Here is a 19017-nt window from a genome sequence, read left to right as displayed (position 1 = left end):
GGGCCTCGTCATGGACGGAGTAAATTGGGGAGCTTTGTATGATTGAATGTAACGACTTTAATTAAGTCTTATATTGCTAAGTTAAGGCTTAATATATGAGCTTATTGTCACTTTTAACTTATTTATCTTTCTTAAAGATAAATTCACTCAGTTTGTAACATACTATTGACCCATTATGTGGAAGAATTCACTCATCAATGTAAAATTGGAGATGGCCAACAAATTGGCCCGGCACGGCACAGCCCTTTCTGTGCCAAGCATGCCAACAATATTTCACGCTAACATAGTTTAGTCTTTATATATTGTTACTATACTTTCCTGACAATTAGATTTCTTGAGCCAAGTGGATATGGGCATATAATTTTTTAAATATAGCTTCTTATTTTCTTTCGATTTTCTTGGTTCAAGTGAAAAATTATATGTCCATATTCCACTTGGCAAAACAAATTTAAATGTCAAGAAAATAAAATAATAATATATAAATAATAAACTATAGTGTTTTTAATAATTCATTAATTTAAAATATACTAATTTCTTTTAATAGAACTAAGAATTAAAAACATACCATAACTTTTATAAGAATTAAAAAAAATAATGTGATTCATTAAATAATAAAAATTTAATTCTAATTTGATAGCAAAATTTTTAATTTTAAAAATATAAAACGCTAATTAGTTATACAACTCCAATTTTAATTGTAATTTGACAAATTGATACTAGATTTAAAGTTGCTAAATTTGATTACAGTTAAGTTATAAATTAAATTAGTTTGCAATAATAAATGTTGATGTTTGATCAACGATAAACGATAAATAACATCAACTTATGGATTAGATAATTGAAAACGTAAGCTCAAAAATAAATAAAACAACAATTATGCGCGTTAATAAATTCAAATCGAGATAGACAACGATTAACATTATGTTTTAAGCTTCCGGTACTATTGTGGGACATATAGCAATAAATGGTTTTGCAAAGCTTGCACTCAAGCTTTTGCAACCCTTCCTCCAATTCAATTAGAAAAAATGTTTGAGAAATAATCCTTGACAATGGTTGATTATTTTATTTTATTTTCTCTTAAATAATATTATTTTAATCTAATTGAGTAGGAGTAATATTTTTATTTATTATTTAAAGTTTAAATCATCAATATGGATTCAAATAATTCAATTAAATTTAGATGAACTCATTCAATAAATCTATCAATGTGAGTAGGGAATTATTTTTTAAGAAATAAATTTGAAAATAGAATATAATGTAAAATTTCAAATTTAATTTTTAAAGTTTGAACTTGTGTTTTCAAATTCGTATTTTATTTTACTACAACAAAATAAAAAAATAAATAAGAAATATTAAAAAAAAGTGTCATTATGTTGTGCTCAATCACTGTCCATGTCATGCCTGAGCACGGCTTATTGGCCAACTCTAGAGTAGCATATTATTGACTCATTGTAATCATTTCAAATATTGTTAGTCATAATATAATATGTTCTTTATTTTTTTATTTTATTAATCACCAATCATTCACACGTTTTGTTAAAAAAATAATAATTCTATTTGGAGTAGCATTGGCGTCCATTTAGTAAATTAATTTAATAATAACCAACCATTAAAAAGGATAAAAAAAACCATGCATTGGACTAGTTGGGATTCATTTGAAAGTGAAATATTGTAACTTTTAAGCTGTACCTGCTGTAGAGTAAAAGAAATAGCTGTGGAGTAGAAACTGATGATATTTAGTAGATTTTAATAACTATGGAGTGGAAGTGATGAATATTTGTAATAATTAATTTCAAATAACATTATTTTTCAACTGTTAATTAATCAAATTATTTTTCATACTTTGAATTATTATATTAACATATGATCACGTTTATTACTTTGACAAATTAAATGAATATTTAATCAATCAAATTTATTTTTCTGCACAAGTTGTAATAAATAGTTTTTAAAATAAAATAATTTAACAATGAAAATAAATAAATTCTAATTGAAGAAATAAATTATAATAAATATGTCTAATGAAGATCATACAACATAAAATAATAAAATTAAAATGTAATTAATTATAAAAATCTTATAAATATTTCCATTGTAATGCCTTCATGCGTGCTTTTAAAAAAACAAAAACAAAATGGCGTTACAATAACTTTAAATTAATCTAATATATATTAATTTAAGCTTTAGCATTCATAGATTCGCTCAACATCTCCATCTTTAGCATTCATAGATTCACTTAACATCTCCATCACCCAATAATTTACTCTATACAAAAGCTCCCTCCAGCACATTATGAACGAAAAAGGAAGAAAATAAAAAGTTACGACCATGGGCAAATTGCATGTAACAGAGTAAAGGAAAACTGAACAACAGGTAAAGGAAAATGCACTTTTCCTTGAGTTGTCAAACACAAAGATAGAAGAACATAGGTGTATTACGAATGACCGGTGTCGGAATCACATCGATGAGAACTATCAATGTCGAAATCGCATCGATGAGAACTACCAATATCAAAATCGTGCTGACAAGAACGTAAAAATGGGTGTCCAGGTTTGTTTTATTGAAAAATCGATTTGAAATTTAGCTAAAAAAATGAGGGGATGAAATTAAAATTAAATAACATGTAAAGGTAATTTAGTAATTTATTACACAATTGGGAAAAAGGCTACTGGGCTGCTAAAGCCGTGCTGCAAGGTGTATAATCTAATCACATTTCTGAAAAATGGATACAAAATAAAAATATATATATTGAAGCATCCGAAAAACTTAACATTAAGCATGCCACGTGATATTAAACAAAAGTAAATATTAATCGAGAGATACACCAATCTTGAATCAAAGAAATGTCAATTCCATGGAAAAAAAAAAACAACTAACATAAGTGAGGTGGGGGAAAAAAATGAAAAACACATATATCCCTGCATGTTAGCCATTACTATCCACCAACATTTACATCCAGTAATATACAAACATTAAATGGAGAATAACAAACAGATGTAAAGGGGAGAAGGCAAAAGGATAAAGAAACATTAAAAAAAAAAAAAAAAGAAGGGAGAGGATTAAAAAATTAGCCTAAGGTACGCAACTTGTTTGCAACATAGAGCAGATGGCTTATGTTTGTTGGTGGATAATTTTGGAGTAGCTTGAGATTAGAGGTGAAATCCCCTGCTAGGAGACGCCTCCGAATGAGAATCAGCATTGCACAGCATACTCGAAGCAGAGTCTCCTGCAATATGTCAGAGTTTCGTAAGACTACACATTATTCTCTAGTTTCAAAATTATGAAACCCTGATAGTGGTCCACTCATCACCTAGCATGAGCAATCCATGATGCTCCAGTTGTTTACCCATAAGAGAAGGAAAAAAAGAAATAATTGGAGTTAAATGGCTGACAGATTTGAATACCCAGTAGCAACTTTAACAGGAAAGGAAAGTATGTCGATGGTTCCACAAACTAAGTTCATGGTTTTTTTCATCAAAGCTCCCAAGGGCAATTGCTTTTATAAAGGATCAATTATTACATTTCGCAGTTCCAAGAACATGGCATCCTTCCATAATATCAACAAGATTAAACAGGAAAATATAAAGAGAAAAAACATCAGTCCTACCTGGGGGCCGTCAGGGTCACTTAGAAGTGTGTCCCAAATGTGAAGGCTGTCTGCAAAGTTGAATTCTTGCGTCAAGAGCAGAGTTATCCACCTAAATGCATAAAATTGGGGGTTGACCTGTCATAAGACAGACCCGTGAGGCATTTGAAATGATCAGTTGACCAAAAGATAACATTATCTCTAAATGACTAACAGCCCCTTCGAAAATCCTAGTTACAGTGCAGAATTAATTAAAAACTAGAACTAATGCAACAAAAAAGGAGAATGGAGCTGAAATTTAACATAGGAGTTCATGGAACTGAAATTTAACAGAATAGCATCTCAATAGTCTACACCAAACTAAAAAACCATGCAGTCAACACATATATTTTAAGTCTATTTAAGTCTCACCAGAAAACTATGAAATCTGTATTAATAGAAAAGAGACACAGAGAACATCTAAAACTAGAAACTATTTAACCCTAGCAATCTGTACCCGCCAACACTTAAAAACAAACCTGTTCCTGCATATACAGTTTTAAACCACAACCTCTTCCAAGTTTAGGAGTACATAGGGACAACGTGGTAAACCCAATCATGCCAAATCAGTAAATCTACTGTGAAATGAAAGTAGAATGATTGTTCATCTATATTGGATTGTGCTTCTAAATAAAAGGTACTAATATTTTAGGAGTATTTGACTAAATCCTTAACGTAATAAATTTGAAACAAGGAAATTTCTTTTTAAAAAAAAAAAAAAATTATGTTGCCAAAATGCATCAAACTTATATTTCAAATTACATCTTACTTTGGTTGTGACCTCAAGGTGACGCCAAAGCTCTTCATCATGTTCCTTCAAAAGCTGTGACAACCTTGTGATTGTAGATCGGATTCCCACAACACTGTTATCGAGTTGCTGACAAAAATTATCCCGGAATCCACTCAATAACTCAACGAAACAAAAGAATGTGTCTGCTTCAGCCGAAACCTGCAAGACTTAATTGAAAAATGATTAAAAAATTAAAATAAAATTGACCACATAAAATTATGATGACAATATATCTGATCCACTTCAAGGGGCCTTTATTTTTTTAACTTATTGACTTAATTAACTTAATTTCAATCAGATAAGTCATTATGTTTGTTCCTTTTTTTCAACCTAATGAAAATTTTCTTTCATTAAGTTATTAAACCAATTTTTTTAGCTTTTTGGTTAATCTAAAAAGTCTAAATGACCCAAATTATCCCTATCGAATTAATTTATTTTCGTGCTTACCTAAATAAAACTAACTAATTATTCATCTCCATAACTTTTGATAATATAGTGATAGATTACTATTGTTTTTATCTTTTTATATTCTTCAAAATAGCATTATTTATCTTTAAAATTTTTATGAATTATTTCGTATAATACATCGTAAAATACAATAAAATTGATCTACATGTTCTAATCTATAATATTAAAGGGTTCTATTCACTTAAACATAACATATGTTATGATAAAATATTATTTTATTTATGTTCGTTGAGATGTTTATCATTCATTTAACATTTAAATTTTTTTATGGGCACAAATGAAAAAGTACTGATTTTCAGATTTTTAGGTTAAGAAAAGTAATAATAATACTTATTATGAGAGATTTAGACTGAAAAAAATGTCGTTCAGATTCGGACATTTAGCTTTACTAAAAATTCGGATTAATTCAGGTCTATTCAGATTTCAGACCATAAAAAAAAAGCCTCTAAGTTTATGCTAACATCCAAGAGCTTCTTGTTAGCAGGATATAACTACTCCCCGCTTAAATTAGAAGCTGACTGAAATAAGATGACCTCTGGCTCACAATTCCTCTTCTCTCAGATTATATTATAAAACTGCTCTATATCTTAGCAAGTGAACAACATCATTACATAAATGAATCAGACTGATTTTTTTTTCTTTGGAACCACAAGCGCAGGCTAGAAGTAAACCAGTGTTATTCCGTAGACATGAAGGGAAGATAAAAATCATCTGCATTTTTTAATTTTTGTCGGTCAAATTTCTAATTCTGCTAATCCTTTGAGGGAAGGAACTCAAAAGAAAAAGGAGCTAGCAATAAGAATTTACAAAACCAATGACAAACAGAAATTCTATGGGAAAAACATACACCAGTGACCATCAACTTGTGGATTTGTAGTACCATCAACTCATGTACATCACTCTTATAGTTTATATATCATCTTTTGTTTGTTACCCATAAAAAGGGAAAAAAAGGGGAAAAAAATGCAAATGCAATCAGTGACCATGAATGTTGAGATAACCATCACTGAGATATTATCCACAAAGAATAAGGGTTTGGATAAATTGCAGTAACACAAGTATTATACATCCCAAGCTTCTTAGATGTACTTACATGCATTCACTTCAGCCAGATTTTGCTATAACATAACAGCATAATACGAGACGAGATAGTACGAGTATTTTACTTTCTCCTTTACATTCGTAGTGTAAACTTTACTATTTACAAGTGGTTGCCTACAATTGACTCTGTTGTATTGATGCAAGTTTTCTCTGCCACCGTAGACTTTATATGGTTTCAGCAACTCCAGGTTTCTATAAAGATTCATGTAAGTACATGGTCTCTGCCAGAAGGGTACATCCAGGATCTATTTTCAGACTGGCGACAGAGAAAACTTGGATCTATTTGGATCTACTACAACAATGATGAAGGAGCAATTCGAAAATCATATCGACATCCTCTAGCAATAAGTACACTTCAACGTTGAAAAAGAGCAATTGCTAACATAGCAACCTTTTTAGCCTAAACAGTAAAGAATGAAATATAAAATATTATGCAGATTCCCGAGAGGTGGAAGTGGAGGTGGACATTCTATGTAAGCGAGCTGGCTAAAAATGCCGAATTTCACGGGCAACGACAACAGGCATATATGAGCCTCCAAAGTAACATCTATAGAAGACCAGCTTATACAGTAATAAATTTCTGTTATACAAAGTCGAAACGGTGTAATATGTCCTAAGACCACCAAAAGACCTAGCTCCAAAAGCAAATGAGAAACCCTAAGGAAAAAAAGACAAAAAAGACATCAGGAGACAAATTTCTTTCTGAACTGATAGTCAAGCCATTTGTTTCAACCCAAATTTAATTCACACTTAGTAAAAAAAAAATTTAAGGCCGACCAATCCTTGATATAATTTACTTGAGGTTGTGATTTAACAACATTTCCAGAAAAACCAAGTATTTAATTGCATTTTCGGGATACATGAATTATTCTTGTAGATTTTTTTCTCACAACCTAGAGAAAGTTAGCTAAAATTACAAACTCTGACTCTGGTAAAGATACAGGATATGCTAAAATACAAAACAGAAACATATTTCAGAATGGGATGAAAAGTTAACAAAAATGAAATGTGCTTACCGAAAATTCCTCGTCCGGGTCACTTTTGAATACATAATATAGAGGTGCCAAAATTTCATTCATCCCTTGAACGTATCTAATGCCAGGATTTAGCTTTGCAAACACAATTAATATATTCTTCAGAGCCTCCTGAGGATGAGAGACATAGACGAGTCAGCCAAATGGCTTGTATTTTTGTTGAAGTCTAATCCCAGATACAACAGCACACCTGATTAGATGTAGCAAAAGACGAGTCACCCGAAAAAAAGTGCATGTCTGGATGTGTGCGCTTCACATCTCGATCAATTTGTTCCATGATTTCTGAGTCCTACGTGAGGTTCATAATGGAGTCAGATATATCATAAGAATGCACCTGGTACCACTACTAAATTACACGTCAACAGCACAAGTTACAAAAATTCCACTTTTTTTTTTGAGAAGACAAAAATTCCACTTAATATGGCTGAAATATCACATGGTCAATGTATAAGCTATGATCTCGGCATATTTTAATACAAATCTAATGCAAGTCCAGATCAAGCCACATTGGGTATATTTCTAGGAAGAGAACATCGTATTGCATAACATGTGAAATATGGAAGGACGATATAAAGTCATTGTGTATTTGCTCAAGCCATTAATGAACCATGCCAAGGATATCTCCCCTCCCCCCCAAAAGAAAAATGGGAAAAAAAATTTACAAAGTAGAAGCTGATTCACAAAATACTAAACAAAAACAATAAGATGGGTCATCTATGGAACTAATATCTGATCAACTCCAGTCAATATGATACCTGAAAGAATTGATTCCAGATGCTGCTTTTCCCAAGGCTCAAAGGATGCTCATCATGGGTTATTTCAGATCTTGAAAGGAATCCACTGCTTTCACATTTCCACCCTTCACTCTCATAAATTGTGGATTTATCCAGCCTCCTCGTGATTTCTGACTGACTAGCCACAGAAACATTTAGAAATCCGAAGCATTTGCCAAACATTCGCAAGATTAATGCAACACGGAGTATATATTAGATGGCCATAAACTTAAGATGTCAAAGTGACTGTGTTTCTACGATCCGACCTATTGATGCAAAGCACCAGACTCGAATAATCTTATTCCTAATATGAACAACAATAAAATTTATATCAACATTCTCCTACGAAATTTCATCCCTAGACAAAAAGGTTGACAATTGCAAATTCAAGATGAGTTAAACAACCCAAATATCAAGGGCGATTACTAAAGAAAACATTTGAACAAAACATCACTTGCAGCTGGATAAAAGAAAACCTCAAGAAATCACTCCAGTTATACTGCAATGCTTTCGCTCTAGCTACTACTCCATTATATTTAAAATGATCCTTATAATTAGAAGTAAAGGCTCCATATCCAAAAACCAAAAGCAACATCAAAAAAAGAAGAAACTCACAGGATTCACCAAAAGATCGTCCTTAAAATGCTTGTACTGAGACCTCTTCTTAGCTAGTTCAGACGGCCAAAGCCCTCGATCAGGTGGTAAATAAACCAGTAACAACTGATAAAAATCAGTACATTAGCTGAATCCTTAAAATTCAAACAATTTGCCAAAACACTATCATTCATCATTACTTTACTAGTCAATGTATCAATAAAAAAGAAGACGACTAATTATGAATGATTACCTTCCAAACAGTGGAACGAATACCAGCACCATCTGGTATTCCTTGCATCGCTATCCTCCTCAATTCCCTCACATTTATCACTTTCTTCGATAGCTGCAAACAAAAAATAAAAATAATTTTTTAATTTTTTTTAAAAAAATGCTTTTTTTTTTATTAACTTAGATGTACAAACTACGAACAACTGAAAGTAAATAATAAAACCTCGGACAAGAGCTGAGGCTGAACAAAGCTCCCGTTTTCATCATCATTCCTGTCGCTATTGCTAGGTCTGGTATCGCTTACTATGACTTGAGGCTTTGGCGGCTCTTGTTGCACCGAAACAACGTCCCGAGGGGGAACAGGAACAGGAGCATGAACGTGAGTGGGAGCCGGTGCCGGTGGAGCAACGACGGGAACGGGAGGTTCGGCGGCGGAAGCGGCAGCGGCGACCGGTTTAGGAGCGGCATAGCGTTGGGGGCGATCGTCGTCCGGCGGCGGAGGAGCGGTCGTGGTTGACCAGAGAGAACTGTTGAGCCAATCCGGTACTTTCTTCTTCACCATTTGATTTGTTTCTTTTTTAATTATTTTTTCAATTTTACAGAATATTTTAATCGATTTTTGTTAGGGTTTGTTTAAGTGATTTTTGTTTCTGTTTGTACATTCTATTGTTCGTCAAAATCCGTGACAGGGGGAACGGAAGAAGCACACACTCTCTTTCCAAATGGAGATATGACGGGTCGGTTAGTTAGAGAATTTGAAGGACCAATCAGCAAATCACGCGTTAATTCTTTGGATTAATTATTATTATTAATTATTTTATTTGATAGGTCCAGATCTAATTTGGAAACTCAATTTATCAACACTTGTCTTAATTTAATAAATTTCACTTTATTATTATCCCAAGAAACAAATTGAAGTTACTTTATTAATTAGAGAGCCTTGATTACTAGTAATGCGCCACTACACATATTATTATGCACAATGAATTAGGTATCACCTGATTATTGACTAACATCGAATGCACTTGATCAAATTTCATTAATTATATTTAATTTTTTTAATGATTTAAGATCACCATACAAAAATGTGTATAAAAAAAAGTTGTTAATCAAATACATAATAAATTTTATTAAGTTACAGCTGCTGTAATTTACAGTTCTATTAAAAATATACGGATTTCACTACCTATTATTACTGTTCATATTATTTTGAAGGGGTTAACTTAGCAGCACCCATACATATAACATAATATATATTATTCTTGGTTCAATGAGAAAATTTTAAAAAATAGAGTTTGGCCCCCTTGTTTAATTTTTCCTCTAAAATTATCAAATAGTTTCGGGTAATTTTTAAAAACCTTCCCTGAGGTTTGGGTTTGTTGCAAGTAGATGGCGAGAATTGATTTATTTGTAAAAAAATCTCCTACTGTCAGTTAATTTTAATATTGACCGTTAGTTGACCGTGCAAAGATAATATTACCCTTAACAATAGTTTATAAACGAAAATAACTAAAAAAAAACCAAAATTATTAACTATTTTACCCTCTTTAAATTATTGATATTTTCTTAAAGTTCTTATAAAAAAGTTAAAATTAAAAAATTAAAAAATCCTCTTTAAATTATTGATATTTCCTTAAAATTCCTACAAAAAAAATAAAATTAAAAATTTTAAAATGAAATAGTCATAATCTATACCTATGATATTGTAAATTTTTGAAATTGATAAGGATAAAATTGTCAAAAAATAGGGTTTATGCTTTTCGCACCAATAATTTTGATTTTTTTTTAGTTATTTTCTTTTATAAACTATTGTTAAGGGTAATATTATCTTTGCATGGTCAACTAACGGTCAATGTTAAAATTAACTGACAGTAGGAGGTTTTTTACAAATAAACCAATTCTCGCCATTTACTTGCAACAAATCCAAACCTCAGGGGAGGTTTTTAAAAATTACCCAATAGTTTCCGTTAACTGTTTTGTTTTATTTTTGTTGGAACAGACAGTGTATGATGATTAATGGAAAACACCATAAGCTACCAGCCACGTAAAACACAGTTGCTAGAATAATCTTTTGGATTGTAGCTTTTGTTTTTCTCCTTTTTTATTTTTTTAATTTTAAATACACGTGTTAACATAATTACTATCTCCACTTTTAGAAGTAAAGGACCATGTGAGATGCACGTGATCATATGCAATGGATTGCATTTATTAAAGGGTAATTTTTAAAAACCTCAGGGGAGGTTTGGATTTGTTACAAGTAGATGGTGAGAATTAGTTTATTTGTAAAAAATCTCCTACCGTCAGTTAATTTTAACATTGACCGTTAGTTGACCATGCAAAGACAATATTATCCTTAACAATAGTTTATAAAAGAAAATAACTAAAAAAAAACCAAAATTATTGGTGCGAAAAGCATAAACCCTATTTTTTGACAATTTTATCCTTGTCAATTCCAAAAATTTACAATATCATAGGTAAAGATTATGACTATTTCATTTTCAAATTTTTAATTTTATTTTTTTGTAGGAATTTTAAGAAAATATCAATAATTTAAAGAAGATTTTTTAATTTTTTAATTTTAACTTTTTTATAAGAACTTTAAGAAAATATCAATAATTTAAAGAGGGTAAAATAGCTAATAATTTTGGTTTTTTTTATAGTTATTTTCGTTTATAAACTATTGTTAAGGGTAATATTGTCTTTGCACGGTCAACTAACGTTCAATGTTAAAATTAATTGACGGTAGGAGGTTTTTTACAAATAAATCAATTCTCGCCATCTACTTGCAACAAACCCAAACCTCAAGGGAGGTTTTTAAAAATTACCCATTTATTAAATTACAAATCCTCCGAGTAAGCAAGCAAAACTTTTGGGTTTTATTTATTTGAATTTTTTTTTTAAAAAAAAAAAGTTCCACTGAACTGGAAGTTACAACTTTTGAATACTTATATTAGATTGGTGACATGTCATGATCGCAAATTTATTACTACTAAATAATTGATTACAAAGTCAAATACAAGACTGACTTTTTCAAAAGTATTTTCAAAATTATTTCCCCACGCTCATCCGCGTTCAAGATTGAATAATTTCCTGCTTGAATTGGTGCCCAAATCGTGCTATTAAAACCAATTCGATGTTCTTCACACTCTTTAGCTTTCATTTTGAGACTGCGTAATATCACAGGCACAGCAATTGCGGGTTTATTAATCAATGCCTCTATTGCATCATCACGCCGTTTATCATATAATTTCTCTAAGCATTTAAACTGTACAAGGCTCAAATGTTCCGGAACGTTGAGGGTTTTATCATTTTCGCTCATGGTCGTGATTAGCTTTAATATCTTTTCCATCTTGACAACACAGGATTTCAAACGATTCAATGATATGTCAAGTTCATGCCGATTATCTTCACATCTATTTAATATTTCTTCCTTCGGAGTTATTGTTCTGTTCTTGAATTTGTCATCTTGTACAAGTGACCTCGATACCCATTCATCATTTAATACATTTAATTCAGGAGACCCGCAGCAATTTGTGTTATTTGTGGGTATATACCAATAACTTGGAGTACAAGTCTTCTTTTCAATTTTTCTCCTCTTACTACCAATGTCTTCACATTGCTCTAAAAACTCCTCAAACTCAGCTTTAACTTGAGAATTCTTTGCAAAGAATTGAACCACAACATCAGACATTGCAACTCTGTTACGATTGTAGCCGTGAATTTGCTTCAGGAATTTCATATACTCAATCGAATCATTACCCGTAATATTTTCTCTAACTCTCTCAAACAAATCCAACCCTTTTCGATAAACCCTTTTCATACAATCTTCAGAATCTTGAACCCCAGTTCCTTTTTTGCCTTCAAGATTTTTCATTGCTTCAGAATTATTGAATGACACAAGTCCGACAAACTTTTGAAGCAAATCCGGATAACCAGCCAAAACTGATGCAGCTTTATCAAATCTGTTCTCAGTTAGAGCATTCAGAAAACCTTTGTATGTAAATTCATCCTCTCGAAAATGAAGCCTTACCGTGTTAACCAAATTGATAGCCGATTCCAGAACTCGATTTTCATCAGCGATTTGGAGCTTGTTGACACTGATTTGATATCTCTCAGGTAAGAACGTGTTGAGCCCTACAATCAAATCCTGCCGATCTCTAAAGATGTTGTTGACTGTCTTTATAAACTTTGGATCATTCATTCTTCTGGGATTGCGAGAGATTTCTCCAAGAAGAGATGTAAATTCTGCAAAGTCTATGCCAACTTCTGCTGTAAAAGCCTTCACTTGAGCAATATATTTGCAGGCCTCATTTAAGTCAGATGAATGTAAGTGCGAGTGTGATCTTCTCATTACTCTTTGCATTTCAGAATCTGTTTAGCTGCCAACAAAAAAAAAAAGGAGCAACGAAAACGCCGCAAAAAAATAATAATGAGTAACCAAAACGCGGAAAAATAGTAACGAAAACGCCGGAAAAAAAAAATTATAGAAGAGAACTGCAACTGCAAACGAAATGGAGCGGTTGGCGCACCGAGTGATGAGAAACAAAGAGTGAACGGTTAACAAGGAGAGAGATGGCGCGGCAAGTGATGAGAAACAAAGGGTGAAATTTGGTATCTTTTAATAGGAGATTATTAATATAATTAATCCTTTGCCTTGTACTAAAAGGAATGGAGTCCTCCCCTTTTTATTGTCGTGTAATAGGAATTGAGGAAAAGAAAACACAATATTGATTACCGTTTAGCTTTAGGAATATGCTTGCTTCTGTTACGCATTCTAAGATTCGAGGACTATTACAAATCTCTGATCGGATTGTTCTAGACTAAAAGATTTCTATAATTGAAGGTTGAGTGCAGTCCACTTCAGTTTGTTTTTTCATTAAAAAAAGGGAAATTTTTAACCTACCCCCAAATAAATTGACATTTTGCACCGCGCATTAAAAAAAAATGACGTGTTGCACCGCGTCCCCAATTCCGTTAATTTTTCAGTTATTTCTAACGGCTCCATCTAACTTTTGATTAAATGACAAAAATACCCCCTATATGAAAAAAAAAGAAATTTTTTAGCTCATTTAATTTTTTTAAGGTTTTTATTTCAATTGCAATAAAAATTTTTCTTGTTACATATACATTGTCACCACTATTATTTTTCCTTTAATTTTTTAAAGATTTTTATTTCAATTGTGTTGTGAAAATTTTAATATACTCGCAAGCGCACGAATCTAGAAATAGAATAGTGGTAGCGAGGTCGATCCCACAGGGATTGTTATAAATTGAAAAGTCTAATTTAAATCTAAAAGTAATATTAATTCTAACCTAGTTGAGCAAATTGAGTTTTAAGAGAAATTAAACTAATTAAACTAAGAAAACAATTAAAGTAAATGAGAATTCAATGAGATAAAAATTACCAAGGTTTCAGAATCCACCACTATTCAACTAGTAATTATCTAAATATTCATTAATCCCCAATTTTAGAATGACAACTCGAAATCAATCTATGTCATCTCATTGATATAACAATTAAGCCCAAATAAAATTAATCTTGTGTAGGTTCTTTTTCTGCTTAATAATATGATATCTAAGAATCTCATGTAAACATATTGAATAACAACGAGTAAAAGTTTTCCTAAGCACTCTATGTAAACAATTTAATGAAAGACATAAAATCAAAGATAATCATGTATAAACTTTAAAGATCCAAGCATAGATTTAATCGAATATTAATCCTAACAATCAATAATGCATGACAGAATTGATGAAAAGATTTTAATAACATCCAATTAATTATGTGAAATAAAAATCATAATTATTAAAGAACATATATAGGGAATTAATTAAATAAAAAGAGATAATTATTTCATTGAATAGGGTTTCATCCTTAACCTCAGGTCCTCAGTGTAAGAAAATTAGCTAGACATATTTGAATTGGGAGCAACAAAATAAATAAATTCAGCCATGGGGAAGCCGAATTGCTGTAGATTTTCTTCTCTGTCTTGAATCCTTGCGTCTGCAGTTCTCTTCTTTCTCGCGTGGCCCTCCTCTCCAAGAGCAAAACTCTCTTTTATAATCTTTAAAATGGACCCCACTTCTTAAATCCTAAAGTCAAAAGGCTTGGCCTTTTACTTGATTTGCTCTCACACGTGATCACTCTTAGAATTGCTTTAGGATTCCTTTTGTAATTATGAAAGCAAAGTGTGGGTCCCTTTAAATTGCTTCCAAATATTAGAATGCCATGCATTTGATTCCCACGTGCTGGCCACTTTAGCTTTAAATTTCTTCTTTGTTTGCACTAGCATGGAGAATTCACTTTATTGGCTTTGGCTTCTTCGGATTGAATTTCATACACATCTATTTAATTGCTCCCACAAATTGACTTGATCTTTAATGCTATCCATTTACTATTCTTCATGTACTTTTCATCCATAATCTCCAATTAATTCTCTATTCAATAAAATAATTCAATTAATTAAAAATAATAAATAAAATTAACTAGCAATTATATAATAAAGGGTAAAATATGTATATAAATTATGCTCATCAAATTGCAATAAAAAAATTTTCTTGTTACATGCACATTGTCACCACTATTATTTTTCCTTTAATTTTTTTAAGATTTTTATTTCAAATGCAATAAAGAGAATTCCCATTAAAATTAATTTAAAGAATGAACTTCTAATTTTACCCCTTCACCGTTAAACTTAACTGAGAAAATAACAGAATTGGGGGCGCGGTGCAACAAGTCAAATTTTTTGGAGACACAGTGCAAAATGTTAATTTATTTGGAGGTAGGTTACAAATTTCCCTTAAAAAATTTATTAGAAAAGGAGAAAAGCGGTGACTGCTGGAGCGTACTGCGGCAGAGACACCTGAAGCTCGAAAATGCGTGTGGGAAGGAGCGATTCCGCTTCAAATTCCTCTCCATGAATCTGAAATCACCACACACCCTCCTCCTCCGGCTTTGATATTTTTTTTTACTCTCTCTCTCTCTCCTTTTAATTTACTGGAATATGTTGAATTTTTTTTCTAATAACATTTTTTAGTTTTAGGGTGCGTTTGAGATTGAGGTTAGGTAACTGTAGCTACAACTGCTATAACTTAAAAGTTATGTGCATGTTTGGATTAGATTAATTAAGCTCTGGAGTATGAAAGGCATGGTGGAAAATTTTGCAACATATGCCTAATTTCAAATTTGATGAGCAAGTAGCTGTTGTTGCCACATCATTGGCTTTACACAACTTTATAAGGAGAGAGGCTATTACAGATTTGGAGTTCGAGTCTTATGAAGGAAAAGAAGATTATGTTCCAGATGATGAAGAATCATCAACTAACATTAATGTTGATGAAAATGAAGCAAGTGAAATGGAGTGGTTTGTGAAAATATTGCTAGGGAACTTATGCTTAGATAAACTTAATCTAGTAATTTTTGTTTTCTCTTTTTATAAAGAAAAGTGGTACTTTAATTTGTAAAAGTTTAACTAGATTGACCAAATAATTATTTTGTTTGTCATTGATTTTTAAATTTGATAAGTATTTGTTAGACTCAAATATTTAAGGGTATTAATGACTTTATAATGATTAAAATGTCTTTTTTAAATGGTCATCCAAATACTTCAAAAAGGCTTCTCATTAAAAAAAAGTCTTTTACTATGGTCATCCAAACAGCAAAAATAAACTAAAACTTTTACTTATCTTTTACTTTTAAGTAGAAGCAAAAGCAAAAGCTAACCCAACCCAAACATGTCCTATGTTTATATGATTTTTCTCTTGTATGATAAAAAATCTATTATATCTTTAATAATTTTATTAAAATAATTATTTAAAATTTATATCTACTACATATAATTAACTTTTATTTTATAATTATAATTTTTTTTTCTACAATAGTTGTAGCTTAAAAGTTACAGTACCTTAATCCCAAACAGAACTTTAATCTCAGACATTAGCGCCAAGAATTGGTTACCTTCCGTTGTCGGTTGGTCTCATTAAACCCCATTTTGGTAGTTCACTTCCTCGTGGAGTTGATACCGTTTGGTTTGAGTACATAGGCTTGCCTCTCAAATGGTATTCATTTATTTGATAATTTTTATGGATTATATTTGTAATGGCTGGATATTTAATCACTTGGAAAATTAATTCCTGTCGTTTTTTGCTACTGGACTTCTCTTTGATCTTCTATGTCCAGAACCAGTAAGACCTTGGAATCTCACGGTATCTATTTAATGGGTATTTTATTTTTGTGATTGCTGCTCTTGGAATTGAAGGTTAGCATTTGGTTTTTTCTCTAGGTTCATTTTAGAGGGTATCCAGGGCATGTATTGATCCCATGTGAAGGCGAAGATTCTGTAAAGTGGAGCCTTATAAATTCATTGAAAAAGGTTAGCTTGTTTGGCTGCTTCTCTGATTTGATAGAACTTGGTACATTGTCTGTGTACTGAAAAGAAGCCTTATACGGGTAGATTTAGAACAAAGTTTCTATTGAATCTGTTCTTGCACTTAGTAGCTGAATGATTAGACTTTAAATAGAATTGGCATGTGATATTACCTTTGCCACCTCCACTTCCAAAACCATTAAAGCCACTAATAAATCCACCAGTATTATATCCTTCTCTCCCTTGATTACCACCCTGATTTGGAAGCCGATAGGGATTGCAACTCCATTATCCCCTTCCTGAACCAAAAACATGACCTATACTACCTAGGGTTGGCAATCGAACGAGGTTTGTTGTTCTCAGTCAATGCAATAAAAAATTTCTCTTTCTCGTTCTCGTCTCTTTTTTTTTGGGACAAAAATTTGTTCTAGTGTCATCCTATTAAATATTTCGTCATATCCCATTATCATAAACAATCCCAAATGTAAATAAATAAATTCTGACTTTTTTCCTTTAAGGATCATAATAATTTAATATAGTAAAAGTGTTGAATAAATACAAAGTAAAATAATCAAATAATAGTTTTATTTTGATTATATGCATGTTCAAATATAATTTTATACTAATATTTTTTAATTGCCTATTTGCTTCCACTTTATTAAGACTTACACTTCAAACTATAGATTTATTTTGACTACATGCATATTCTATAATTTTATGTTAACATTTTTTAACTATGTATTTACTTCAATTGCACATTATATTAAGACTTATACTTCAAAAATTATAGATTTAGACGGTTACCAACTTTAGCCATGTTGAAATATCTAATAATTCAACAATATAATAATAAATCAAACTAATAATGTTGGCAATGGGATATGATTTGTCAATTCCATCATGTCCTGTTTATGCAAGTGGGATAAAAAAGTCTCATTCCCGTCTCTTTATTTTATTTTGGGATAAAAATATGTCCCAATCCCTTCCAAACATCCCAATAGAAAAATTTATCATCCCTAATACTGCTACCTCTTTTAGATCCTGAACTTCCCTTGCCTCCATAGTTTCCATTCCAATTCCACCTTCGTGCTTTTTTTTAGGAGAACTATTGCTCATGATATTTACACCATATAAATTACTGAAACCCGTTTACATCAGTTCTGATATGGCACTGCTCAGATTTTTTAACCCTCTCTAACATTCGAGGGACGCCCAACTCCCATCTTGAGAGAAAGACTGCCTTCACTCAAGCTCTGGGGCTCCAAGAAAAGAAATTTAAATTAAATTCCTGCAATACGTTTGCGGAGGCTCGAACCACTTCCTCCACATTTGTGAAGGAGTGGCTCTAGCCACTTGGGCTAAGCTCAAGTGGTAAATTCCACCTTCGTGCTTGTTCTCATAATTCCCAGTCCAATTTCCTTGACTACTATTGTTCTATCCAGCATTGTAACTCCCTTTCCTTTGATTATTTCTAGTTGAACCAAATTAGTAGTATAGTTCATTTTAGCCTCTTTACTAGCATTAGAGGGATTACTCTCTAATCTAACCTCCCGAGTTAATAGCCTCACAAGTTAAAAGCATAGAGTGAGCTTCACTGACACTCATCTTAAGAATATTAGCCTCAACATATATTACAACAGATTAGTAAGGTTGTCCCAAGCTAGAAATAAAATGAGTAATTAATTTTAAATTGCTGACTGGATGATAAGAAGCAGCCACAGCCACTAGAGCTACGCAAGTCCAGCAGAGGGCATAAGCCAAATCCTAAGTACGTGACGTGAAGATTTTCGGTTTAGCCTTGCGTGGTTCATGCATGCATGGGTTCGCATGGGAATAATGCACCAAAGTTGTTAGAGCAAGAATCAAGGGATTTGATAGCTTCAACAATCGTGCAGGAATAGCAGATAAGATCGAATCCTTAGTAGTTGTTGTTTAGTTTTATGTTTCGTAAAAGTAGCAAGGGTGTTATTTCAGCTTGATTACAGTCGTGATTGTAGGCTGAGTTTGTTATGTTAGTATTATAAATAAAGGCTCC

The 19017-nt window shown here is 31.8% G+C and overlaps 2 protein-coding genes across 2 annotated transcripts; both read right to left on the bottom strand.

The window, feature by feature from the left end:
- Nucleotides 1–2900: 2900 nt before the first annotated feature.
- On the bottom strand, nt 2901–9314 carry LOC102618010 (uncharacterized). The gene is made up of 9 exons (XM_052434224.1): nt 8840–9314; nt 8639–8731; nt 8407–8511; nt 7774–7926; nt 7209–7307; nt 7001–7129; nt 4395–4574; nt 3608–3724; nt 2901–3226 (listed from the first exon to the last, which is right to left on the bottom strand). The coding sequence occupies exons 1-9, from the start codon at nt 9176–9178 to the stop codon at nt 3068–3070; spliced, it is 1374 nt and encodes a 457-aa protein (XP_052290184.1). The 5' UTR covers nt 9179–9314; the 3' UTR covers nt 2901–3067.
- A 2224-nt stretch (nt 9315–11538) lies between these two features.
- Nucleotides 11539–13291, bottom strand: LOC127899989 (paired amphipathic helix protein Sin3-like 1). The gene is made up of 2 exons (XM_052434210.1): nt 13146–13291; nt 11539–12995 (listed from the first exon to the last, which is right to left on the bottom strand). The coding sequence occupies exon 2, from the start codon at nt 12977–12979 to the stop codon at nt 11618–11620; it is 1362 nt and encodes a 453-aa protein (XP_052290170.1). The 5' UTR covers nt 12980–12995; nt 13146–13291; the 3' UTR covers nt 11539–11617.
- Between the last annotated feature and the right edge of the window lie 5726 nt (nt 13292–19017).

Source organism: Citrus sinensis, chromosome 9 (assembly GCF_022201045.2).
Source record: "Citrus sinensis cultivar Valencia sweet orange chromosome 9, DVS_A1.0, whole genome shotgun sequence".
In the NCBI taxonomy this organism is placed as follows: Eukaryota; Viridiplantae; Streptophyta; class Magnoliopsida; order Sapindales; family Rutaceae; genus Citrus; species Citrus sinensis.
The sequence above is the reverse complement of the archived record's forward strand: the minus strand, read 5'-3'. Positions and strand labels throughout refer to the sequence as shown.